General features: G+C 37.8%; 3 protein-coding genes across 7 annotated transcripts; 1 reads left to right on the forward strand and 2 right to left on the reverse strand.

The window, feature by feature from the left end:
- Nucleotides 1-25: 25 nt before the first annotated feature.
- Nucleotides 26-8301, reverse strand: LOC146468488 (target of EGR1 protein 1-like). Of its 4 annotated transcripts, XR_014867499.1 has the most exons (8): nt 8145-8301; nt 7880-7920; nt 5792-6068; nt 4840-5102; nt 4325-4487; nt 3777-3906; nt 1903-2926; nt 26-1257 (listed from the first exon to the last, which is right to left on the reverse strand). XR_014867499.1 is itself a non-coding variant. In XM_085124571.1 (7 exons), exons 1-7 carry the CDS (start codon nt 8259-8261, stop codon nt 2547-2549), a joined length of 1371 nt encoding a protein of 456 aa, XP_084980697.1. In that variant the 5' UTR covers nt 8262-8301; the 3' UTR covers nt 26-2546. The 4 variants fall into 4 exon arrangements, 3 of the variants coding, with proteins under 3 accessions (XP_084980697.1, XP_084980698.1, XP_084980699.1); XM_085124571.1 differs by having other exon boundaries at nt 26-2926; XM_085124572.1 differs by having other exon boundaries at nt 26-2926; nt 7868-7920; nt 8145-8187.
- A 49-nt stretch (nt 8302-8350) lies between these two features.
- LOC146468489 (U2 small nuclear ribonucleoprotein A'-like) lies at nt 8351-13999 on the forward strand. The gene is made up of 9 exons (XM_085124574.1): nt 8351-8602; nt 8944-8984; nt 9641-9747; nt 10996-11074; nt 11324-11370; nt 11984-12086; nt 12201-12277; nt 12766-12847; nt 13487-13999. Exons 1-9 carry the CDS (start codon nt 8524-8526, stop codon nt 13622-13624), a joined length of 753 nt encoding a protein of 250 aa, XP_084980700.1. The 5' UTR covers nt 8351-8523; the 3' UTR covers nt 13625-13999.
- Nucleotides 14000-15199: 1200 nt separating this feature from the next.
- Nucleotides 15200-24057, reverse strand: LOC146468490 (titin homolog). Of its 2 annotated transcripts, none has more exons than XM_085124275.1 (5): nt 23700-24057; nt 23254-23622; nt 20861-21148; nt 19530-19829; nt 15200-18830 (listed from the first exon to the last, which is right to left on the reverse strand). In XM_085124275.1, the coding sequence occupies exons 1-5, from the start codon at nt 23758-23760 to the stop codon at nt 18733-18735; spliced, it is 1116 nt and encodes a 371-aa protein (XP_084980401.1). In that variant the 5' UTR covers nt 23761-24057; the 3' UTR covers nt 15200-18732. The 2 variants fall into 2 exon arrangements, with proteins under 2 accessions (XP_084980401.1, XP_084980400.1); XM_085124274.1 differs by having other exon boundaries at nt 15276-18833; nt 23700-24050.
- Nucleotides 24058-27913: the final 3856 nt, after the last annotated feature.

Here is a 27913-nt window from a genome sequence, read left to right on the forward strand (position 1 = left end):
AACAAGACCATTTTTGCACAAATAATTAGTAATTTTGACGCATTTATTCTGTCAACTGAGGATTCTCTCTCGATTCTGTTAAGGAGTAAGTTAAGACAATAGGAAAACAAGTAGTTACAAATAGAATTACAGTTATCGTCCATTTTAGAGGTCCACATCTTTGGTATTGATCGTCAATAAAGGCATATCAACCTGTCTTGCTATACCCTAATGTGTTTTTTAGCTTAGCCGTATGGTGTTGCCTCACAGCCGGGAATAAAACTATTTTCAATTACAGGTAGTTTTTAGACAGATTAGAATGAGAATTACAGAGGGCGTCTCTTAACTGTAAATAATAGATTGGACGGCAGAAAAACAAGCAAATTCTTGGAAGTAATTTGCAACCCATAGTATCCATCACATCTTAGTATACCACCAACCCTTCAAGCAATATTTTTGTTGACACGAGTTTAACACCCAAATACGCAAGAGGTGCCGAAACCTCTTGAAGATAAAATATGTCCCTTTGAAATAGAATGTCATCACCATTTTGCCGGTGACAAAAGAATTATCATTCAGTCATTTCAATCAGTCTGAAATTTTCATTATTCTGGATGCGAACGTCATGTTTTTCTTCTATTTATCAAACTGAAATTCATTTATTTCGGAACCTTAGACTTTCTTTTTAAGGCCGAAATGATTGTCTTAACTCTGATGCTTTTATTTGAAGTTATGATCCAGCTGCCAGCTGTGTTAACATCCAACTATGAACGTGATACCATCTAATTGAATACATGATTGGTTGACAGCTGCCATTGACTGAGGTCAGTTCACAAGACAAAGCACCCTAAAAAGTAAGCCTTTCCGTGGGCTTTTTTGAGTCGTTTGACAGTTTCAACTCCTGAGCGTGAGAACATTGCGCAAAAATCGAGCGGAGGAGGAGAGGAAGTAGGTTTTTCTTCACGTTTTCTCTGGCTCCCATTTTATAGCCTGGTTCCAACTTTCGCGCTCCTAGCGAGCGTCCTTGTTGCGGTTTTCTTTTCTTACACAAATGCAGCCTAAAAAAATTTTTTTTTAATAAATGAAATTCTTCAGATGTCAATTCCAGAAGTCCGTGCAACAAGCTTACCTCTATCTACACGAACAGAGCAAAAAAAAAAAAAAAGATTGATGCTGACTTGTAGGATCCTGATAAAGAACGATGCATTCACTGTCAAATACAGACTTGTGAAAAGAAATTTACTTGTGTACAGCCAGCTTTAATATTTCACCCACAATCTGAGGAAGAGAAATATTTTAACGAGAAGGTGAAACAGGAGATCGCTACAAAGAGGGATAGCAACTCTTTTATTTCACACCTTTGGTATGTGAAATGACTCGAACGTGGTTTAAAGGTTTAAATGTTTCATCATACCAAAATATCACTTTGGTGACTGAAAATAGCATAATCACAAGTTTACCATGTTTCCCATGAAATGTAAATTTCATAAGTAATTGTTGTGGTTGCCTAGATACTAAGTTTCGTGTGTGTCGCGAACCAGTCGTGGTTGTCTTGTCATGGCCCGTGTCAATGTATATGGAATGAAATTTTGCGGGGCTGCGTGGTATTATTTTCGCACTATCTGCAATCATTTATTGCCTTATAAGATTCAAAAGAACTTCCTCTATACTACTAATAACTCCGTTTGCGACCGTTTCCAGCCTTGGAAAAGACATATATTTCAAAACCAGGCCCCGGTTGTTCAAAGAGCGGATAACTTTATCCAATATAAATCGCTATCCAGCCTGATAAAACGTCCTACATAACCAGAAATACATTTTATCGGCTGAATAGCGACTTATCCACAGGATCAAAGTTATCCGCTGTTTGAACAACTGGGGCCAGCTGTATCCACCGAATGGAATTACAATAAAAGTACTTACATTGTGTTGTGTTGTTTTTCTTCAGACGCAAAGATTTAATCTTATTTTAACATAAACCTTCCACAGACTTGGGATATTTTAAGGCTGGTTGCACATGAAGTTTCTTGACGAGTAGATGTATTTGCAACGTTTTATACAGCTGTATTTTCGTGTGCACGACACAATTCGTCAAGTTTTTCCTTGACAAATCTCTCTGTTCAGGGTGATCTGCACCGTTTACAACGTCTTACATGGTTGGTCGAGAGAACAAAAGAACGAACAACAGAACAATGTTTCCAGCATTAAAAAACAATGCAGCTGCAGGTTATAAGGGTCCAATGAAAATAGAGCTTTTGAAGGGTGCAGGTCCACTGCTCTGTTCGAAAGCTGTCGCCCCGGCAACAGATTGAACAAGTTCACGAAAAACGTTTCCACAGAAAGTCAAAATTGTCAATTGTAAAGGAAACCCTGGTCGTATAAAACCAGCCTAAAAAATTAAGGAAATGATCGCTTCCCTAGAATCGCGAAAGCTTAATCTCAAACAAAACCAATTCTGTAGGCAGATAGTCCCGGGAAAAGAACGTCCCCTAAGAACTTTGACTGTCCACAAGAATTCAATTAACTACTGTAATTCAACGTCTGTCCCCACGAGAGGAGCGATTAAATTACTGATCAAGCGAGACACGTTCTTTCAGTCGTGTAAGTTTTTCAGTGTGCGTCGCAGAAGGTCGAGTAAAATGGCTACGTGTGATTTGCAAAGGAACATCCTTCTGGGTAAGGCTTAGCTTGTTTGCCGTTTCCACCAGGGACGAGAGGGTGAGTTCATTTTCGTCATTTCTCTTGCCTAGCTGAAGCAGATAGGTCGCCATACAATATCCTGTCATGAAAGCGTCAAACCCCGCCCTGTGTCCGCAGTCACGTGTCTTCATACTGGGCTGAGACACGTGGTTCTCGTGTATATCATGTGCAGATGAATTCCCAGCACTCCCCATTATTGACAGATTGTTGTCGTTACACTCTGCTTTTATCTCGGTTTCGTTAGGACCTAAAAGCCAATCGCGATAGTCTTAAAATGAATCCTAAATTTGCTTATTAACTCAAAACGTGGTTAGTCAGTCATCCATCAAATAGTTAGTTCCACGTTCATTTTCGGTTTAGGGAATAAAATAACAGTCCTGGGCTTCGCAATTTCAACAAGTCAAAGTGCAGTGCTTTATATCATGCTAAATAGTTACTAGAGGTTAACTCGAAAACCTTACGGTTCCTTTAGCCTCTAGGCTCCAATTACCTAAATTAATTTTCTTATTATTCTCTTTAATTAACCTGTGATGCATATACAAGTTAAAGTGTGAGTTAATAAATATTGTTGTTGTTGTTGTTGTTGATGCTCAAATTCACACAAAACGTAACGTAAGTTCTTGATTATTTGACCACCTTACAAGCTAGCCAACACAAGTTTGTCCCAGCCTTCTCTCAGCCTTTCTTCAGCTGACATGGCCAAATGAATTGCCTTTTGCGACTTACTTGTACTTGCAAGTTTACTTATAAAGTGACAAATACTTTGTATGCATTGCGAGATTTGGTACCGGTAAGAGTAAGTTAGTTTAGCCTAAGGTATTTTGTATAAAGTAGTTTTCAATTGAGTGTCAAAAGTAATTTTGCGTTTCCTTTGCTACGCTCTGTGATTGGTTGACAAAACTCACGCCACTTTTTCAACCAATGAGAACCAAAACCAATCGTCGTGACTTGCTCGCACGCGATTTCCCGCACTTTGCGCCGGTTACATGTATTTGCTTCGAGTTCTGGTTGGCTCATTACGCTGTTTGTATCTGTTGTGATTGGCCAGAGTAATTACTTTGGTTACGACACCCGACTGAAAAAGGACCACAACTTACCAGAAGAGGTTCGCTGCTTCCTTTTCCGTTTCTGTCGTTTGGCTTCTTTTATTTTCCATTCCCGATCTAAAACATCATCGACATCATGCGAGAGAGGACAGCTTTTTTCTCGAGGGCAAAATCCATAAGCCTGGAGAAAAAGGGCCAAATATGAGACACTTTTACTTTTACCAATATTAAGCGGTTTTAAAGCCCTAGATTCTGAATTACGACAGGGAAAAATTCCGCGTACCCTCATGTCATGTATTTTATGGGGGAGGGGGGGTTAACAAAAGACCATGTCAAAGACCATCTCTATGCAGCCATCGGAGAGAGGTTTAATATTGAAGTATGTTGACGCAAAGCATTGAAGAACAACAGGAACCAATTGTTAGATAGGTGTTCACCTCAAAGAGGCTTTTAACAAAAATAGGTTGACTGTATTTCTTGCAAAAGTTTGCCCCGGTCAAGATAGGGTTAAAATAGGAAAAAGAAACATTTTGAAACTATTTCTCCTGGTTTAGTGTCACCCAGCTCGCGAACAACCGAGCACAGAATGATAAGCTCACCGCAAATTTCTCACAGACGATGACATCACTATGAACAGCTTCATTTCCATCGCGCGCTTCACAGTACAGTTCTTCAGTAAAACCCGAAAGCGATGTTTCCCCTGGAAATTTCACACATACATGTTTTTCTCCGGTCTTCTGGTGTTGCAAATTATTCCGTTGGCTAGAAGACAAAAGTGAATTCCTTAACAAGAACTTCAATTTCCTGTACTCTTGACTAACTGGAAGCTACAACCTTTAAAGCCATATTACATGGAACAGTTTTCAACGTTACATCGTTGCATAAAAGTTGGTACTGCACACAGACCACAGACAATTGTTAACGATTGCGGAAGTTATTGGTTTGGCAACACACTGCAAGTATTTTCATTGGTCTTCATAAGACTTGCAACCCGTTTGCCACAACAAAATGTTGCGTTAAATATTGTCTGTGAGTATGCTGCATCACAAGTGTAGTTAAAAATTTAGTATAACATCACCTTTAAGAGAAGTAGCTTCTGAGGCTATCAACTTACCACTTCTTAAATAGGTACAGTAGAAATGAAGCAGGTTCCCTAACACTGTACTCTGATACAAACTTGGTGTCAAATATACCAGCTGGAAACATGTCTGACAAGTCAGCAGTGAACACTTGAAGTTTATCAGGCAGTTTGCCGTAAAAGTTCTCATACAGGAAAACCAAGTCTAAGAATCCATTGTGAAGAACAAGAGGTTTGTTGGCCACAACAAGCTCGCTGAAGAGATTCCTTACAGATGACAGTGAATTATGAGATGATTCCTGAAACAAATGGTTGATAAATTTTAATCAAATAAATAAATTCGAACATACCGGTAACCACCCGTTCTGGAGTTAATTAATCCAAATTTTCCAAATTTTGTGGAGGTGGAAGTGATGTAGTGATTAACATACATTCATTTAAAGGGTCAGAGGGTTGGTGGTTTACAAGGTAAGGTTAGTCTCTGCAATCCTACTACAAGACATAACTACTCCTCCCTGGATGGAATGTTAGTCCACGGCGGGGTCACCTTAGGGATTTTGTCTGGTTTTCCTGAAGGTTAAAAGTGTACCCATTAGGATGGACCAGCAAGCTTCACAATACTGAATCTGCTAAACACTTAACCAGCAGGGGAAGATCATTTCCTAGTGTGCCAATATTATTACTCCTGACCCACAAAGGACCACATGCAAATGACAACACCCCTTCACATAAAATCCTCCATCCATGATTTTGATTATTAGATACCAGAGTTCAAAATAATACAAATGAAACTGTGGTGTTGCGTTGGTGGGGAGTAGAAAAGAATGTTTGGTTTATCAACAGTTTTTAACTTAAATTGACCACCAAGAGCTCAAAATGCTCAAGAAGTCATCGCTCGAATCTCTTTAAGGTGGCCAATTTACCTTTTATTATCAACTCTGTTGATAAAAAAAAAAAAAAACATTAATTTCAAAATGTTCAGACCTACCTTATCATTTCCTCTTGTATAAGGAACTCCTTTAGCATACTGTTTGTTAAAATCAAAACCATGGCCAACTAAAAACCTCAGTGATGCTGGTTCCACAACAAAGTTTTCCATACAAAGGACCACAATGTTAAAAGTTCTGACTCTGATGTTTAGGTTTCCTTCTGATTCTTTGTTCTTGGTCTTTGTTTTCTTCAGCTTGAAACATGAAATGCCAAGTGACAATATGGCTCTAGATTGGGCTACTTCACACATGTATTTATAACGGTCTTCAATGAACCTGAGGGACAAAATAAACATACCGTACATGTCAAAGTTGCTTAGCTGAAGCAATTAATCAAATGAAGACTTGTTTTTACAAACAATTTTTCAAAAGAACCAGTTTGACTTGACTGAGGCCTGTTAAAGTGAAAGGGATTTGAGTTGAAGCAGATAACTGATACAAAAAATGTATTTGGACTTATAGGAATACAGAATTGTAAGCGGTCAGTGTAAAATGCAGACTGCAGACTGCAGACTGGGGGTAAAATGCAGACTCGGGGTAAAATGCAGACTGAACACTGCAGACCAGGGGTAAAATGCAGACTGAATTATAAAGACTATCTTTTTAAAGTTAAAACACTCTACGACTCATGTACTCATGTCCAATTCAATCATGGCTTTGTACAATGAACTCCTGAATCCAATTTTACCATTTTTTGCTTTCCTTTTTGCCATAAAACTGTCATAAATATCCTTTCGATCGGCCCCCACGTTCGTTCGCCATGTTGTTTTTTTACTTCAAAAACCGCAATCACCAGCTCCCGGGCGCAACTTCCAGGCCCACAGTAATTTGGCCTGCGGTAAATATTTTGTGTAACGCAAATTGTAACGCAATATAAACTCAGCTGTCTACGATCGAATTGAACTCAAATTGAACTCTTCTGGACCCTGTCTTTTCTCAGAGGCTTCTTTTGTTTGTTCCACCGATGTGGCCGGCTCTTCCTTGTCCAGTGAATCTGTGGAATCTGCAGGTAAATTGGCTTAAAATGTTTAAAATGAATGATTACTTTTCGGGATACAACTTGACCAACCGAACAAAATTTAATTTAATTTTATAGTCTACATTTTACCCCTGGTCTGCAGTGTTCAGTCTGCATTTTACCCCGAGTCTGCATTTTATCCCCAGTCTGCAGTCTGCAGTCTGCATTTTACACTGACCGGAATTGTAAGTGCTATTTCAATCCCGGGTGAGGGTACTCCCTATAATAGACAATAGAAGGGGGCTCCACCTGTATGGGGTACAAGTACCTTTTTCAGGTTGAAGGTACATAAATGGACAGGGATTTCATGAGATGAAGTATAGAAAGGGGTTTGGAGAACTACCACTTAGGCGTTTAAAATGGCCTTACAAAATATCTGGAAGAGACCAATTTATTGAAAAGAGATAGAGTTTTTCTAATGGAGGTATGTGAAATAAAAGGGTGCCATTTTCTATCGAAGGAATATGAAAAGGTTACCTTTTCTGTCAAAAATAGTATATAAAAGGGTAAGGGTTTGGATCTTGGGCAGAGTTTCCCAATGTAAACCTTTCTTGAGTGCCCCCCCCCCCCCCTCCCGTTCCCTCCTCAGAAAATTTCTCGGGCCCTAGTTTTTACTTTCCTTTGTTTCGTCAAGATTTTTTCTTGTTAGTGCTTTCTCATTAAATTTATTCCTTATTAATTCAGAAAGCATGGGTTTTTAATTAGGATTTTTAATCGGTTTAAAAGGAAAAGAGGGAATGTACCTCAAACTATTCATAATCAGACAATGGTAACAATAAAAGGCTGTTGATTTAATATTCATAACTGTTGTATGTGTTGATGATCAAAATTAGTGGATTAAACTCTGTTGTTATTTTATGCCCGCAGATTGAGTCTTGAATCATACCAGGGCTGTACAATTTCTACATGGTTGTCTGAGTCATGTGCTGGCCTAACCATTTAAGGATGCGATTGATAACCAAGCCTGCAACCAACTGAGCTAATCAGGGTGCTTACCCTATTAACTCAGATGGTCTGTGTTGCTATTGCTACTACATACACCCAAACATTGTTTTACTTCATAACTCACTGTGCCATAAGCTGCTTTCTATCACCAATACCACTCATTTCCTAAAGGAGAAAAAAAGACAGTTTAGTCAACTCAGGCTATCGTAGCGTTCCAGAGGTTTAAAAGATTGTATGTACAGATGTTACATTAATATTTAACACTTATTCCATTCCAAAAAGGTTGTAGACAGTGAAACGTGTTTTGGCACCTCAAATATCATAAGTCCAGACATGGACTGGTCCTTTCCAATACTTTTTATAATATACGGGGTCGATTGCATACATACCGTATCGACAGCCACAAAGTATGATTTCTTTATTGCACGAACCATAAAAGGCCATACTTCTTCAAAGTTATCTGCAGAAACTTCTACAACAGGAACATAGTCATATCGTGCAGCCATTTTGTTGAAAATTCCGCGCGTAGTCAATAATCGCCAGGCGTTCCATTCGTGTTGATAAGAAACTGGGGCGAGCAACGTTCACGTGCCGATTTCAATTTCAAGATGGCGGCATGCAAGTGAGAAGTTCTATTCACAAAGAGAGCATTTTGCGTTAGATTTCTCGGCGTTACCTCGGTTTAATTACCAGAAAGCTTTACAATATTATCTCCAAACTTCTCTTTGTACTTTACTGGTGTGTTATTGGCGGAAACCAGCGTACAATATGAAGTTAACTGCGGATCTTATCCTCCAAAGTCCCCAGTATACAAATGCTTTGAGAGATAGGGAACTTGATTTACGTGGTAAGCTATATTTGATTGCTAAACTGGTTGAAATTCAACTATTAAAGGTGTTTCCATTCATGTAGCAAGTATAATATGGGAGGTTGATCTTCGGCAGTGCCGTGTGGTTGAGAGTTTTGATTGCATATACAATGATGTGGTAGCAGCGAAGTTTATTTAGATCAGTTTTACAACCCAGTTCTCACATGGTGTTATCAGTTTAAAAGTAAGTAGTAAACTCAGTTAATTATCACTTTCAGTAATCCAGTAAAACCAATAATCCTCAAATTTGAGGAAAAGGGTTCCATTGGTAAATAAAGCCATGTTAAACTTACATCTCATTTGATTTCTATCCATTATAGGTTACAAAATTCCTGTGATCGAAAATCTAGGAGCAACCTTGGTATGTATAGATAACACAAATGTTATAAAAAGTACATGAAAGTTCAGGATAACTCAAAACAGCTTGACCGTGACCCCAGGCTGCATTTTGTGTAGGTAACGCCAAAGATCTTTGGTGTAAGTTTCCAAATCACTCAGCACATTGCGGCACGATTGTGGTCTTTGGCATAAAGTAGCGTAAGACAGAGGTAGATTACTTCATAGGCATTGGCATGAAGAAAAGTTACCTTGGCTTTTGAAAACCTCTACCGCTGTAGTGAACTGTTGTTATCCAAAAATATCCAGGGATGAGGTTGGCGTGGTGGTTGGCATAACATTACCCTGGTGTTAGCACTCTGGCGGCCCTGCAATGGTGCAGAAGTTCAAAATTCTTGGCATATCTTCAATGTGCAACATGCACAGAATGCACGCTGGCCTTAAATGGGTGAACCAGTTAAGGCACTCTCTGTTGATATAATTATTCTTTGTAATTGCGGATTCCACTCCAACCATTTTCTTTATGACTTAATTCCGAATTGTGTCTCGCTGTGTCTTGCTAACTGCTTCCCCCTAGGGAGGATTTTATTTCACAGGTAGTAAGCTTACTGAGGTGTTGTGTGAGGAGAGCCCATCCATAAAACAGCTGTGCCTTACAAAGCAGTTTGTTTTTCCTTTTAGGATCAGTTTGACACAATTGATTTGTCGGAAAATGACATCCGCAAACTTGAAGGTTTTCCACTGCTTAGGAGGTTGAAGAGTCTTCTTTTGAACAACAACAGGATATGGTATGTTGGATAGAATACTGATCTAGTTATCTTTTCTGGAAATAAAAGTAGATTTAGACCAAATTGTGTTATCATTATCTGTCTCACTTGTTGTTGTTGTTGGAAAGTTTGTAAAAAGGAGTCTAATAAACTGGTTTACATGTACATTACTAGATGGGCACTTGTAAATGAAAATGAATGCAATTCCAACCACAAACCAGCAACACCTGGGACACCAGTGCGGTGGGGTGGGGACACCAGTGCTTTATAATTTCTAACTATATGTATCAATTAAACTAGTGTATGCTGAATGATGCTTCACGCTACTTTTGAGGGAGGGAAGGGGGGAAGGTTGGGAGCAATCCCCATGAAGAGGATTAGGGGTTGAAGTTTGGAAACTACATGCAGTACATAGCTTAAATGTAAATTAGCAAAGTAAAACTATGGGAGGTAATTAAATTTAATTTATATATTTTTTACACATCGACCCCAGTCTTTTAAGAATGGATAACTTTATGCAATATTGTTTTCAAACATTTTCTTTTTGAAGTTTAATTGTATACATTATTATGAACGTTAAATAAATACTAAGATTATTAAGTAGTAGCAGTATTAGTAAACAGCTTCTAACATTTTCAAATATATATATTGCTGTGGTAAATTCAGTGGACCATCAAAGGATGGAGGTAAGCTGGCAATGTTCACAAATTAGAGAAAAGAAGTCTATTATGGCGTCACCTAGAGTGTAAAGACATCCTTAACTTAGATGGTGTAAATGTAACAATGTTGTATTCTTATAGCACGATGTGCAAAAGGGTCACAATAATATTTAAATCTGCATTTATAAATGCGATTGACTATACAAACATGTACACTGTAGATCCAATCACAGTTATTTTATGGTAAATTGTAAATGCCATCAGTATTCAAAAACTTCTAGAATAGAAAAACTAGTGTATTCCTTACCAGAGTTACTGTCAGTAATAATCAGTATATATACCTGTGTACAGCCATATACAATAATAGCTTTCTGTAAACTTCAAGGCACAAGCTTGCTCCTCTAACTTCTTTGTGTGGTCAGTACCACAATTTTTAACTTACATGCATGTTTAGATTTGATGATTCATTATAAGTTATACGTAACCTCTTTTGTAGAAATAATTTTTAACAAAATTCAAAATTCCATTTAATGCTCCCTGTCTTACAACATGAAATATTCTTCTTGTCATTCGCTCAGTCATTAAATTTTTAATTCTTTATTTCTTGCAGTCGAATAGCTGAAAAGATTGAAGAAAATCTCCCACAGTTAGAAACAATTGTCATGACATCAAACAACATGCAGGAATTGGTAGGTGTTCACTGTAATAATATTATTGCTTTGGTCTTTGGTCCAACCTATGATGATGTAGGCATGTATTTATGTTGAGGACAAGTTTTGCTGGCGACCAAGGCATACATGTAGTTGATCCTGTTTTTTATTAACAGATCTAAGACCTTACTGCTCCTCAATACATATTATTATGTACATTTCCCTTTTTTAGCATGTTGGTCAAGTTTATTTACTCACAAACATCTCACAAAATTTATATATTTGTAGAAAGAGTTGGATCCACTGAAGTCAGTCAAGACTCTCAGATACCTCAGGTAATCACTTGCCCTATTCAAGGGAAAAATTTAGTTAACACATATTGTGAAGCTTGTCGTGATAACAGCTTTTATGAACAGTGTACATGATATGCATGACGACCCTAAAAATGGCTGTGTACGAGACTGTCAACCACCACAAGACCCTGATTGGTGGTCTTGCCAATGACACTGTTTGTGGTTGGCATGATATTTTAAGTTATCATATTAAATTAGAAAACTATTTCAGGAATAAATCCACCACACTGTAAAGTCACATGTAGTGTGCAAAATATATGATAAAGTTTGGTAGAGATCTGAGTTAAACTCGAGAGAATAAAACGGATGTACGTGTAAATTGGAAACTTGCAATTTTTTACGGAGAAATGTTTATTTTATAAGCTTTGCCAAACAATATATCAAATATTATATAATTATGTTGTGTGGAGAGTGGTAATCGTAAATTGAAACTTCTTTATTTCCTTGAGTTAGATCTCTGCATTTGAAGTGATACTTGCGAATTGTTTTAAAATTTGAACAAGACCCCATTTTGTAGCTGTGGCACCCACCAACTCAGTTTACCCAGGGTCAGTACATGTACTTGTGATACACATGTTGATTGTTGTCTTTGCAGCTTGCTTCGAAATCCAGTTACAAACAAGCCTCACTACAGATTATATGTCATCAACAAACTGCCGCAGTTAAGGGTTCTGGACTTCCAGAGGATCAAACAAAGAGTAAGTAATAAAAGCCAAGTTATTAGACGCTCAGTGTCTCCAGCAGCAACCAGCAAATAACACTAACTTGCTTAAGAATCCTGTTACCTTACACTGTATTGAATGTTTCTTTAGGAACGAGAAGCTGCCAAACAAATGTTTAGTGGCAGAAGAGGTCAAGAAGGTGCTGCAAAGGGAAGGAAAGCAAAAACGTAAGTTGTGCAGGATGCTAGAAAATTAATGGTGCAGTGCATTGTACACTGGACAATCGCTCACAGTATGCCATGTTGTGCCAAGTCACCATTTTTGTCACAATAATGTTGAGTTTTAATAGCGTTAAGTCATTTTGCTGACTGAGATGATTTTCAAAACCATCAGCTGGTAAATTTTGCCACCTTCAGATGACAATCTGTTGTTCAGTTCTTATTAATTTTCCTCTACACACTGTCTAGGTTACACCTGTTGTCTTGCCTACTTCAGTTACTACATGTACATGTATAAAACATTTTGAGGGCTCATGAATCGTCTTCTTTTTCCTTTCTCCTCCAAAATAATTATTCAAACCAGGAATCTTATAACATGGTTGCAACTCTCAATATTAATAGATTGAACAGTGTACAACTAACTCCCGCAGTTTATAATAAATTATGAATTTTGTTTTTTGTTTGTTTTCAAATGAATTTTTCTAACTTGTTTGCAGGTTTGTTCCTGGTGGTCCTCCATCACGACCTGTACCCAGCAAACCTCTCCCCCCTCCCACAAGGGATGTTGCTGCTATTAAGGTAACAAACCTTGATGATTGAGTACCTACTAAGAATTTTACTTTTCATCAGTGATTTAAAAAGCTAGGCATTGTTAAACGTCTTCCCCAGATTATTGAGTTTGGGGAGGAAATAATGACATTCCTCTGTGGTAATCATCTTCAATGCATTTTGGAGCAGGGATGGTGCAGTGGTGAGGCATTCACCTCCCACCAATGTGGCCAGGGTTTGATTCCTGGACTTGGCGTCATATGTGGGTTGAGTTTGTTGTTGGTTCTCTTTGTTGCTCCAAGATATTTTTCCTTGGGTACCCCGCTTTTCCCCTCTCCTCACAAACCAACATTTCCAATTTCCATTTTGATCTGAAGTCTGAGGACCACAGAGTTGTCAGTCATAACAGGCTGTGAAGTGTCACCCTTTGTTAAACAAAGGTTATTTGTTTATCTCTTGTAATGGTTGGTTTGGGTACCCATTCACAGAGGACACTTATAGGAGAGTTTGAAGAGAAGGGGTGTGAATGCCAGAATTGGTGTTGGGATTGATCATTATTGTCAATATCAGTTGAAAGCATTTTGTAGGCAAATTTTAAATGATAGAGATAAATGACCCTAATTCCTAGGGTATTTTTCATTTCTAATAATTCGTTTGTTTTACTTCCAGGCTGCCATCGCTAATGCTCGTTCTCTTGACGAGGTACAAAGACTTGAGATGCTATTAAGAACAGGTCAGGTGCCAGGAAGGAACAAACGGAATGTAAATGTTGACGAAGAGATGGAAGACATCTCAAATGGCACATAAGGGGACCTCATATTAACACAGTCCCTCTTTAGTGGCCAAGAACAAACTGACAAACAAAATACCAAATTTTGCATCAATTATTTTAAAAGACCATCAAAACGTCTCAACTGTTTTCATTTGGTCACAGGAAAGCATTCCACCTGCAAAGCAACTGGAAGGATTAAAATGTAACAAAGCTTTGTCCTCCATAAGTTTATCATGCCTGCAAGTACAGTTTTCTCTCATCATTCATGGCATAAGTAGGCTAACCATGTCATGAGGGTGAAAATGTCGAATCATTAAGCCTTTTCGTGTGTAGCTAGATTTATTTAATATTTTCATGTATTAAGTTGAAAATTTCTTTTGTGTACAGTCGCTTTTCCATATTTTCATTTTCGACCAACAAGAGTATGTCCTCTCAGACGTCCATGTGTAAGCCATAAAAACCTGGTTGTCCCTGTATTCTTCTCTTAGTTCAGTTCTTCCAATATGAAACAAACTTTTAAAGGTTTCTTTTTGTAGCTTTTCTCCTTTTAAAAATACTTTTCAGTATTGCATGTTATTGCTTTGTCATCTCATATAAAAGTGGGTATAAGAAAGCCCAGAGCCACATCACGTCACTCATAATCACAATTACCTTGATACAGCTGTTAACCAGGGTTTACTTGTTTTATACAACTCTTAATTAGCTGAATCAGTACCTCTTTTTGTAGAAAATAAATCTTGAGAAGTAGTGTGCTGTTCTCATTTTGTTCTTGGTGAAATCCCATTCTTCTTCTTGTCATGTACGGTTGTTGTGGTTTACATTAATTTGTTTAATTTTAATTTAATAAGTTTATTTTTTTTATTTTCTTTTGTCTCAAATTCATTCCCATAATCTGAAAATGGAGAGGAAGCATTTCACTGAACACCTCAACACCTTGTTCACTTCTGGCCTTGCTCCTAAGAATTTTGCTCTCTCTCTCTGTTGCAGAGTTTTGACGGGTGTTTTGTATATCCACTGAATGAATGCCTGCACTCATTCTTTTCTCAGTAGATTCTCCCCCAAGAAAACCCCTTTGAATCCCTGCAAAGGAGAGAGGATAGTTGGTGAAGTTTTTCAAGGTTCCCATTCATCAGGATAAAAAAAAAATTCCCCAACTTTTTAATGACTTGATGCAAAATTACTGGACTTTTCACCTGACCTTGAAAAAAATCTGTTGTCCGTGACCATGGCAACCATAGGGTGTTAGATGTGTGTTACAAAGGAGCTCAAGGATTGGTGCCATGGCAACTCGGATTACATTCCAGCTTGCACCTTTTCTTTGTAATCAAACAATTTGGAAATGAGTATCAACAATGGAGCTTGGTGCAAAAAAGAGCGTGTAAAGTGATTTCGAGGTTTGCTTGGGATCACTTTAATATTGTCATCCAGCTTGTGTTCATTACCCTGCAAGCAGAGTTTGCTAAAGTTTACCATGTACCACAAACAAAACTGTCCCTGATTCAGTTGGAAGAATCAACTAAAGGCAGTTGCAAATCTTTCTCCCCAAAGGTTTTCGTTCACTTCTCGTGCTTGACTCGGAAGACTTGACTTGAAAGGAACCAACTGCCACACAGGCCAATCTTTATTATTAATACAGTATGGTACAGCTATGTGAAAGCTTTAAAAGACAGTGTAAGAGCCATAAAATCGTGTTTTCATATTTGGCAATTTTAATTGCTTCCAAAGCATTTTTACTAACTTTATTTCCTGTAAACTATGTTACAACAATTTACATTATTTACCCTCATTAATGTGCATTTATTTTGCTTTGGATGTCTTACAGAGCCAATTCAAAAAGGCACAAAATCTTATTAAAATTTTAAGTCTGTCTTGCTTTCCTGTTTTTTGTTTGTTTTATATCACAAACCAGCAAGGTGCACCATAACAAAATTTCAGCTACTAAATGCAAATCAGCTGGTCTGAATGAAGACATTTCTGAATTGGCTGAACATCTGCTGGGAAACTACAGAGGGCTAACAACATGACTGCACATGTGTTATTGCTTACAAATGCACTAATGCAACGTCTTACATGTATGTGAAACCAGAGGGTAGGGGGGGTTGTAGCTCTTGGTAAAGCAGGACAAGACAGGATGGGAATCAAGGAGAAAAGAGTATGGAAAGTTGGAAGTTCATCCCCCCCCTGTCAATCCTGAACTCCACCCCCCCCCCCCTTCGCCCCCCCCCCCCCAACCCACATGCTACAGTAGCATTAAAATGACATATGGTCCCAACAGGTTCCCAGTTAGAGAACTGGGTTCCTATTCTGTTAGCTATATGTGACTCAAACAAATAACAGGGTACCTACTCAAAATGCAATTAAAACTTGAACAACTCTTAACTCAATTAAATGACAACAGGATACCCACCCAAAGCTTACGTAATAACTATGCAGCAACTTAAGACCGATGTGTTTTTGCCGAGTATAATAAACTATATTTTTGTGTCAAGGCAACAGCATAAAAGAAATTAAGTATAACAAGCTCACATATGAACTATAATGTAGCAGTTTAAAACTGTAGTGTTTTTGCTGAGTATAATAAATTATTAAATTATGTTTTTTGTGTTAAAGGCAATAATATAAAATAAATTAAGCAACATACTATTATTTCTCTAAATTCCTGAATCTACAGAAGGATATAATTAAATAAAATTGGTAATAATTCATTTATAATTTTAATACAAAATTAATATTAGTATAACAATAATTAAATATATGCCTCAAATATTAACTTCTACTATAAAATTAATATTTTACTTCTTCAAAATTTGTTCAGTCTATACATAAATTAAAACATTTCCAACCTTTTTTGTAAACTACAGAGAGTGCTTTGGGTCCAATGCTACACAGTTAATAAATTAATCTATTAATATAAACTTAAAACCCTTAAATTTAGACATAAACTCTGGCTGAGGATGCTTAAGATTGGACCTGTATAAGTAACTATACCGGCAATCCATAAGCAACTAGCAGTCTTGATACAACTGAGGGGCTTATTGGAAGATGGACGTGACGATTGACTGATTTCTCTGAATTCCTTCTTATTTGGCGTACATACAGACTGGTTCTTGTCTATGTTTCTGACCCAAGAACCAGTCCGTATCCCACCAAATTAGAGCGAATTCAGACAAGCTTTGATGCCAAGGCAAAATCATCACTTAAGCCCTTCTTGCACTTGACCCTTCAAATGGTCAGAATGCTCAATATCTTAGCGGAAGCTAAACAGGAAGAGTTTCCTTGAAAAAATCCCTTCTGCATATTAAGAGAACTGATCCAAAGTCATGTTTTACCACGAGAACTGAACCATGTACAGCTTACATAAGATTCAAAATGTTCACATGAGATTTATGGTGTAAGATATTCACAACATCTTATTAAAACACAGCTTACATGCAGATAATTAAGCATGAGAATTATGCAATTTAGTCTTCAGTTTGCATCTAGTATCCTATTTAAGATGCAAGTTGTGCTGTTCCAGAAAATATCCAAACCCCCCCCCCCCCCCCCACAGAAGGCTTTTTTTGTTTTGCACTGCCCGTTCCCCCTGGAAATTCCAGTTTAGCTTCATACTTTGCTTCTAAAATTTGGACTTTTAAGACCCCCCCCCCCTCCCCCTAGGAATTTCCGATGACCTTTCATGGGGTGAGTATGGATTTTTTCTGGAACTGCACGATATAAGTGGATTATTTTCACTTGAAGAAATGTACAAATGGCGCTAATTGTGAAAAACAACAAATAAATGCTACAAAAAAGATGTAAATTTAACCAGGGGCACCCAAGGAGATCATCAAAACAAAATTGTTGATTAAAAAAAAATTAATGTCGTTTCCTGCGATTCCACATATTGCTATTCAAAAATGTTAAGAAACAAATATTTTGCTTGTTGATGTTTAACCGTTTTGGCAGTTGTCATGGTGATTTTATCTGACTAGTGATTGTATCTTGGGCCCATGCTCCGTGACCAAACATGAGACTCAGGCGACCATTCATCACCGCGTGGTCCGAATAAACCATGGAATCTTTGACTTATAATGTGGCTGACTTCCCAAGATTTTGACTGTTCCATCTGGTTTAGAACAGCCATGGCCTATAACAGTGAGACGTGCCTAACCGTGGCCACCCAACAAACTTTTTTTACAAGTTAGCCAATCAGGATATCTTCCTCCTTGTTCATAAAATACAAACGACATGTTTTCAATAATTAGTTGTTGCGTCACTTGCCTGTTGGACTTTGCAAGAAGGCGTGACCGTTAATCAAATTCGCATATCCTGATTGGCTAACTTGTAAAAACGTTTGTTCGTGGCCACGGTAAAGAGCGTCGCACTGTAAAAGGCAAATTTGTGTGAACTAACACAGTTTGATTTGCTCATATTCTTTAGCTGAATATTTAAATTGCTGAAAATTTTAGGGAATGGAATCTTATTCTCCAATTTTATGAGTTGCCGTTGGCTTTCCAAAAATGCAAGCTGGGCTTTCTCCACTTTTTTAAAGGACGTCTTTGCCCCTCCAAAAACTAAAGGAACTAGTTCAAATGTTAGTGTTGTGAAAGTTTGAGGTGACCTTTCACTAAGAAAATGTTTGTTTTTCTTCACAATTTAATCCAAATTTCTGAGGTGGGTTATGTCTAAAGTTCTGAACAGAATGATATTCCACCAAAACGAGCCATTGGGTGCCCCTGATTAATATTCAAACTATGTATGTAACATTTACATACACCCTGATTTATTTATCTCTTCGAGAATATCACACAATACTTGGGGTGCATAATGGTCTCCTTAAAAGTCTGCAATCTCACAAAAATTAGCCACAGTCTTGGAATCTCAGATTTTGTAGACTGAATCTCAAATTCTCAATTTCTGATCATGACCTTAATAGCCAGCTATATTTACAGTGATTCATTAAGCTGTTAAGTTTATACAGTTTTGATGTAGGATTTTGCCATCTCGCGCAGCCTGGGATATTTAACCATTCTATACCCCTAGTTCTGGTATCCATCTCTTGCACAGCACTACTAACCACAGTCACAAGTCATTCATGGAGTGGTTCATTATCAGCGAGAATCTTGTTTGTTTCCTTGGCAACACTTTTTTCAACATTCACTTTCTACAAAAACCAGGCCACAAAGGGAAGTAACATCAGAGTGGCCTTGAGGCGATGCTGCTGGGTGCTATCAGTGAATGAACGCGTGTCAAGTGGATCATCTTCTGGGAAAATTGTTTACAGATAGGATCAGAATTAGTGACCAATGCTTATTAGTATTAAAGGCCAGAGATTGCCGATACTCTTCTCTCTCCTGGGTGCATTTTCCCCCAATCTGTTAGATGCATTCACAGAAAATAAGGAATAACTCACTTTTGTAGGAAAGTAGAGAGGGTCAATATTTTTTGGGCAGAGTGATCTACTTGGGCCATTTGTGAGAGGAGGGGTGGATTGATGTTGTAGCAGGGGGGAAGGGTGTGGTTGGAAACACAAAAGAAAAAACTTTCCAGAGGCAAATGGCAATGAGGGGTGCAACACCCCTATCCCCATCCCCCTCTGTAGTTTATTGCCAGTGATACAGGGGGTGGGAGGGGTGTACCTAACGGACATTTTGGTGGGGATATGCCACCCTCTTCTTTAAACCCTGACCCTTTAACTTCAGACCAAAAAAACATAAATACAAATTTTACAATACCCATTTTCAGACACAGAGCTGTTTCCAGACCTGGCCACTAACCCATACCTACTTTTAGACCAAAATCATTTTAAATCCACACCCATTTCTGACCAAAACAACTCAAAAAAACCATACCCTCTGGGGTGGTCCATCACTATTAGGCTTAAAAAGAGGAGAACCCCCATCCCCTCCCTGGAATAAAACCCAAGAAAAATCTTTAGTTAGTAATCTCATTCCAACATACCAAGATTGATTTCCACCTCATTTGACGCTTTGCTCATTCCAGCTTTGTTTTTTGCTCTGACTCTTGCATTGTATATGTTTCCACTTGGAAGCTTTAGATCATTAAATTCAGTTTTTTCAGTCTCTTGAATTGTAGATGACTTCCATGGCAGTCCTTTTGGTACGTAAGAAACAAAATATCTCTCAACCTCAGCCCCTCCATTATTCATAGGTGGGTCCCAGCGAAGACGAATAAACCTTCGAGCATTCTGCTTGTTAAAAATCTTTTCTGCTTTGAGATTTCTAGGTTCTGTTGGAGAACCTGCAGGATCAAAAAATATTATTTCAGTTTTAAAATAACCAGGATGAAACAAAGTAAGAAATGAGTTTGAGTTCATATACTTCTGGTTTAAATACCAGTACACAGAGATGCCAACCTCTGAAGATCTGAAATCTGGAGATTTTTTCTTTGGAGCTCCCCCCCCCCCCCTTAACCCCCCTCCCCTCCCCCTTGACAAAAGTGATGCACTTACCCTCCCCCCAGTTGGCACAAAATTCACACAGCACTAGAACTTTGTCTGTCCTGCTTTTTAATTGGTCGAACGTTTGTCCAATCAGAGAGTCGTTTATAATGCAATGATGACAAAAGCGTGTTTTCTTTGGTTTTCGTCAAAGTTTGTGTCAGACTGGTTAAAGCAGGTATGCAATTGCAGCCATGACACAATATTTCTTAAATTTATGGAACATTTGAGTTGAAATACTAGCCCATTATGCAAATAAAATGCCAAGTCACTTTTATCCGGGAGGTTTAGTCACCCGTATGGGAGACCGGGAGATTTGCTCCATATCCGGGAGACTCCCGGATAATCCAGGAGAGTTGGCATGAGTGCAGTACATGGTTTCCACTAAGTGCTGGTATCCAGCAACAAACAAACAAACAAACAAAAAATATCAACTCTAATTTCTTAGCCACTTTTCAGGAAAAAAACCAACCTTGTTTATAATATGGTTATGTTTCTGTCATTCACTTGCATGAAGCTCATGCCTACTTATTACAGTAGAACCCCGCCTCATGAACACCTCATCATTACAATAGCACCCCTTTTTTGTGCCCAGAATGAATTGAAAGTCCAGTCATAAAACAAGCTTCTAGAGTGCAGTAAAGTGTTGAAATTTAACATGCGACATTTAAGCTCCTCTTAAACCTTATTTTTGAACACCAAACCAAAAGATATTAAGCACTACATGCTTTCATATAGTACTAATTTTTTTTTCACTATTTTCCTAATCTCTGTAACTTTAAAATTTGAATGAACTATTATATTATTTTATTTATTTTGATTTTCCACCTACTCAGTTTGGTGACATTAATGACATGGAATTTTACAGTCGCCTTAGTCTCAGCTCGGCACCGCGGGGATTCAAAGTCTTTATCTTTATACGTTGTTATCGTCAGGTAGCTTTTGCTTCTTGTGTCATCGTGGAATTTCCTGGCGATAGTTCTGTTTGACGGAATGTGCATCCAAGAGAATTTTGCACTAGTTCCTCCTGGAGGTACCCTTACAGCACACAACACTCTTAACTTGTGACCCTCCCAGGATTCAGTCGAATGTGTGGACTGTGACTTGTCAATCAAAAGGTCTAAAAATAGCACAATCAACAGGAACACCATAAAAAAGGGTATAAAAAGGAAAACAAAAACTTTTGCTTTGACATTCACAACAACATTATTAGCATAGAGTTTTCTTTAAATTAAATTATATTTATTAATATGCTCTAATGAATGATATAAAATATACTCTTGTAAGTCAGCCTTATAACTGCAAAGCTACTTTAGATTTTACCTCTGATCTGATGAATAAAACAAGTTTGTAAATTTGTACTTGGGAGACCCATCTCCGGATAATCAAATTAATTTTTTTGTAACTTTTACACCAGATTAAAACATCATGAAAATTCAGTCCACTAGAGGACAAGCCGCTTTAACATGTCAATAGCTTATCTCCCTACCCCTCCCTCAAGCTCCCCCCCCCTCCACCCCACAAGAAGAGCAGAGCCATTCCCAAGACTAATATTTTTATTAACTACCAGTTGTAAAGACATCACTCCAAATATAGCAACTTTGTGGGCAATATGTTACATGACTTGCAATATCATGAAATGATTTTGGCTTGATTGGACCTCTACCAACACTGGAAAAATTGTTATTGCATCAATTTAATGCCAAGTTTCATCAACATCACGTAACACTTTTAAATAGCTTTGCATTAATTTGGTTCCTCGGGCCTGGAATATTATCTTATACTAGTATTTTCTAAACGATGAAGGGGTTGTTGTAATTTTACATATAAGTAATATATTCATACAAGTACGTAGGAGATGAAACAGGAACAACACGTCAAAAAATTTCATCTTTGTAAGTTTTGCTTTCTTTGTAAGGTCAGAAATCCCTCCAAAAGTGAGTTTTTGAGAAGATTATCAGTTTATACAACTCAATACATCAAAGCATAACTGACGAGCTAAACGGGGGGTCCTATTGAAAATAAAAAGTGAAAAATACATTAACACGATGTGAAAGCAGATTTCATGACGGAAGCCGATACAAAACGCGATAAATTGATTCCCTGTGGTTAGCAATATATCTCCAGGGCTAATATTCAGCTCATGTTTAACCAACAAAACAATAAGTACTTCTGTTTCTTACATGTTCGAGATTGGTTTCAGAGGAAAATGATCGCGAAAAAAGTTTTCTCGACTGTGAGACGTCAATGGGAAGTAATAATGCTAAGCGCTTATCGGGATTATCGTTCTGTCAGAAATGTTGTCATTTTGCGGTCAAAAAATTGGTAATGGGAACCAAATTTTAACATGAGAAATGTCACCCTTCAAAGTATGTTTCCATAGGATATGACTTAATAGCTATTATCACACCGGACCATCAGCAGTTGTGCGTAAATATCTGTGAACTTATATCGTCATCCTAGTTTGATTTGAAGATGTTTTGAAATTATATACCCTGAAAATGCAACCAAATTGAAAGCACGCGAGGAAAAAATCCAATATTGAAGGAAGCACGCAAGCTTATTCGCCCCGTCTTTTCAAAACAGGTGTATTTCATAAAGAATATTTAAATATTCCATATCAACTATAACGTGTTACAATTCTTGATTTTTCTACTTCCCTTCAATTAACAACTCGCTAATAAGGAGTCTGTGATCGCATATTTATCATCGTAAAAAATGAGAATTCTTTTTAAGTGCGTTCATTTGTGAAATTATAAATTCGAAAGAAGATTGAATGTATAAATATGATGACACATTCACTAGCGTATTGTTTGACAAGCTTGAGAAATCAATCCGACCATTTCCTCAAGGAAACCGGACCTTTGTTCCTCCAGTGGGAGAGCTTTTACTGCACTCCAAGGAATTAACAAAATACAACAGAGTATTTAAAAGTGCGAGCTCACGACATCGCAACGCATAAACAAAAAGATTATAAATTAAGCTTGAGCATTCGCGTGTCACCGGCGAATTGTCTTTAGAGTGAAGATTCGGTTTCTGTTCTAACAAAAACAAAAAAACAGTAATTACGTCATCCATAGACCTCTCTAGCGGCTATTAAAGGCTATTATAAATTTACATCCATGCACCGTGTGGCCTTTTACTTCTACCAAACGGCAAAATTCAAATTCCCGCGCGTTGACTGAAAACATTCAACGATTATAATTCAGTTATGCTTAAACTTACCTACAACATTCAGTTTCACGGTATTCAAAACAGATTTTCCATCACCTATGATTAGCACGCAAAAGAAAGTTCTCGAGTCATTCATTTGAACTTGGTTTATCTTGAAACTTGCTCGCCGGCCACCAACTACCTTGACTCTATTCCTGATCCACTCGATTGCTTTAAGCATGTTATTAAAGACGGGCAACGTTTCTCCTTGTTTCTTAACAATAGCGTCCTCCCTGCCAGTTTTGGTATCGTAAACTCCAAAGCGAACCTCTTTAACATCTAAGCTGTCGAGATAGTCCCAGTCGAACTGCACGCTCTCCCCAAGGAAGACTTCCTTATCTTTCGGAGTTGCCGTGAAGGCATCCTGACTGGTTGCCAATGCTTTTGACCAAAAATATAATTTGAAAAATTAGTATAAGTCCCTTTAGCCTGAGCAAACAATTGAGTATTTGACTCACCGATTAAACTCGCGAGCAACAGAGTAATGGCCTTGGTTTTACTGACGACAAAAGAGCACATATTATTAACACACAGCACGCGTGTTATATGCAAACGACCACGTCGAGCGAGAAATCAATGGTCCTGTTGACTTTTACTGGGTTTTTGTCTCCGAAATTTAAATATGAAAGGACCGGCGAGAACAGTAGAGGGCTACGTAAATTTTCCAGAGCTATGAAAAGGCAAGTCTCGCAGCGTGATCCTTCTTTGCCCTCGAAGTCATGTTTTTCCGTTCAATGTTTGCTTGTCAAACAAATAACTCGTGGCTTTGCTATTTATAACGCGAGTCACGTGATTGGGAGGCCTTGGGTACCGGATTTGCAATTTCTTCCCAAAAGTCGGTCCATCTTTTGAGTCTCCAAAAAGCTGATCGATAAACCAGATGCGGAATTGGAATTAAATCGCTTATTTTGATCTCTAAAAGAGGCTAGACTTTATTATTAATGTCAACAAAGGCACGATTTCCAAAATGCGGGTTTCGGCAAGCTTCTCCGTCAAAATAAAATATTCAAAGCACATTTTAATTCAAACCACTTCAAGAGGGTGAGAAAGAGCTCAACGTATAACCTATATTTAGGATTCAAAGGAGAGAAAATGAAGTTTTTCGGATTCGTTTGACACGTAAATCTGAAACAAGATTTGTTAGTAATCCGTATGTCTAAGGTAATTTTTCAACGAAAAAGGCGTTGACATGTAAAGCAAGCAAATCAGACTACTAATAATAAAAAGTCAAGTTTATTACTTTTTAATGATAGTATATTTCTGTTCCGCTAAAAACATGTTTTCTATTCATAAAAAAGAACTTAAGCCCTACAAACGGGCCGATTTTTTTTAATAAAGTGCTTCGTGTGGAAAAAGAGAAAATATTTTTTCTATACAACGTTCTCCAAATAGATTACGCCCTATTTGAAAAAGTTGTTCAAATATATTAATTCTCGCTTCGTCTTACCACATCATACTGGTAATAATACTTCAATCGATCCAAAGTTTTGCCGACGCAAAGAGTAAAGGCAGAGGAAAACTTCATCAAAACTTTACTGATATGTTTATTAACCCCCCACCCAGGAAAAAATTCATATTAAAATCAGGCTTCCTAGAACTTGTAACCTTTTAGTAAACAAAAATGAATTGAAAAATTTGTTCAGTTCCCATGGTGAGATTGCTGATTAAAAACAAATATCTATTAGTAACATTCATTATGATTATAAATTTGAGGCTTCTATGTTTCAGGGGTGTTTGTCGCCAATATGTCTGAAGCTTTAGAGTGTTCGCTCCTAACCTTGAAAGAACAGTCACATTTAGAAACACTGTTGACATTGTAAACAAAATAAATTTTGTAGAAAAGTCAAAACAATCGCCCACTACTGTAAGAATCCGACTAAAACAACTTATAAAAGACGGCAATGTTTCAGTTTAGTGAATTCATTATGAAAACTGGCTTGACTCGGATGCAGTACAGATGTCGGTAAATCGATTCTTTTACCTTATTTTCATCAGCAACATTTACGGACTCAGCTGAATAAGTTGAATGCAATTTGTACGTGTGGACTTGCGAAGAATGACTACTAAAATTTTTGCTATTGTTTGACTCACTTACTACAATACCACCCATGTTACCATTGGCGAAGGTGTCAGCGATGGTTGGATTTAATCTAAATCTTGCCTACGGAAAGCAATGTGCAACAGTTCCTTATCAGAAAAGTGAGGCCAAGAAAGAACATGTTCCGGAAAAAAGCCATCTGAATGCCGAAAACCAACTCAATGTGCGTCCGTTCGTGCGTTAGACACGCGAATCACACGTGCTGTTTTTGGTGATAGCAGAAACGTTGTTTTACCAACACCACAGGGCTTTAAGAGTATTTTTGTACCCACCCGTCGTCTTTCGAAATCAGATGTGGTGCGTATCGAAACAAAAAATCTTATTTCGTACGAGCAAGATTTTTCTGTGAATTACGAGATTAGAAGATAAAATATTTATTCCTGCTGGGTTAGTCTTTGTTATCGATGGCAATTCTTGAGAATACAATCATGCAAAAGATTCCAGCAGCATTACCTGCGAACCAGCTTAAAATACTAGGTTGAAGTGAATCGGTCGAAAAGGATGGGTTTACTGGTAACAAGAAAAAAAAAGTGCAGTGGAATTTAACTATTCAGTCAACGTATATCAGTGCAAGTCGATTGATTTTGTGTCCAAAATCACGTTTCCATATAGTGTTGCATGATTTTGTAGTTTTGCTGTTAAAATATCTGATAACAGCTATTAAAGAATTTGTGGCCGCGACGTCCGCGGAAAGATGGCCCAGTTTACTGAAAGATTCTTGCTTAGCTACAGAGACGTATTCACTCTAACTTGCGCGAGGGTTTTGCCCAATTTCGCCGTTTTCTCGCTTTGAAACCTCGATTCCCTTTTTGAAAGTTTCCGTTTTTAATATCAGACGCTGGAAAGTTATGAATGCTTTTTTGTACGCGTTGTTTTTCAAATGAAGAAAACCTGACCGCCCTTGATAAAAACGCGAATTAAAGTATTATCAGCTTTAGCCATGAAAAGCCAGTTAAGCTAGGGTGCGGCGACAAAGATATATAAAATATTTTTGTCGGTAAATTATTCACAAAAATGCAGAAATTTATCAGAAATTTTCCTTAATATGCGAACTAATATAAACAAAGTTGCCAATTTGCTCGATATAACGAAGAGTCTTCTTGATCAAATTTTTCACATCTTTGAAAAACCCAAGACAAAACCTCAACTTTATTAGTGGTCGGCGTTTTAATCGCTGGTAATCTTCTTATCTACTAATTAGCACATAATATTACTTACGATAGTCAAAGATAAAGGCAAATATTTAATATAAAACCAAGAAAAGCGAACAGCTGCTTGTAGCTAGAGAAATAAATTCTTGGTCGGTGGAAAACCGCTAGACTCGTACGAAGGTTTCTTCAGGATCGATTTGATCTCTTGCGGTGGAGCAAAGTCATTAACATTCACCGACTCAATTTTTCGGTGATAAAAGCTATCAACCTGACGGAACGCAAGCTGAAACAGCTGTTTTATAGATTTTTGCTTCTTTTGGTCAAAGGTTCAGTTTCTAAGACTCATAATTCAGTGCTCTTTAGCTCTGAAAACTGACTTCATTAGGTGAAAAAGTAAGTGGGTTGGGTGCTACGGGGGAAACCGAAATAACCGTGAAGGAAGATAGAGAAAATGTTTCAGATCTTTGGTGGACTGCTATAAGCATATAGAAGAAGAAAAATATATATTTCAGTTTCGACAAAACGCAAAATTTATGTTATTAAGCGAAGGTGACAAGGTTAAGTATAGGCAAATTAAATCAGGAGGAAAAAATATGAATCGGACAGTTTAGTAAACAATAATTTCGTGAAGAAATGCATAGTCAACCCTTATCAATTCCATACTACACTGCTGATTTATTCGCAAATAATTTGAGTGAAAGACAAACATGAAAGCGGGAGAATAACGGAAACTAGCTGGTTTACAAACTCTGTGAAATTGAATTAACACTGGACTTAACGTGGACCTAATGAATGAAAAGTGCGGATCGGCCATGGCCAGTATTCAGATTTTTAACGTTGATACATAGTCAAAATAATATTGTTCCCAAGTCAAGTTTAACCTCCGTCCAATATTGCAATCAGAGACCTCTGTTTTTTCGTTTCGGGGAATTCTGTGCTTGTCATAAGGAAGCATGAATTGCATGCATGGGTCATTCTTATGGCTCTATTCACAAATTAAAGGGATGACTACTACCAAATACCCAATCAGCTATCAGGGTGAAACCACATGAAAGCCACAGGTCCACCCTCGAGAAAGGAAGAAGAGAAGGGCACCGCCCATGTGACGTCATCGGTTTTGAGAGGTGAAGATTCCCAGGGTTCTCTCTCCCTGGAAGAGAGAGGACCCTGGGAACGACCTGGGACCCTCTCTTCCAGGGAGAGAGAACCCTGGGAACGAGGTTGTGTGAAGTGTATATATTTGGCAATCAGTTTGCACTTGTAGAAGGGAAAGAGCTTGGAATGCATACCACAGAATCCGGAAATCGAATCTAACGTCTTAGAATTATACCACAAAAACCAAAAATTTGGTTTTACTAATCAGTGGAACAATGTTGACAAACATTTAAAAGTCCAAACTGACTACAGGGCTGACACTACAACA

The sequence above is a fragment of the Pavona decussata genome, unplaced genomic scaffold (assembly GCF_977016875.1).
Source record: "Pavona decussata unplaced genomic scaffold, jaPavDecu1.1 SCAFFOLD_130, whole genome shotgun sequence".
Lineage (NCBI taxonomy): Eukaryota > Metazoa > Cnidaria > Anthozoa > Scleractinia > Agariciidae > Pavona > Pavona decussata.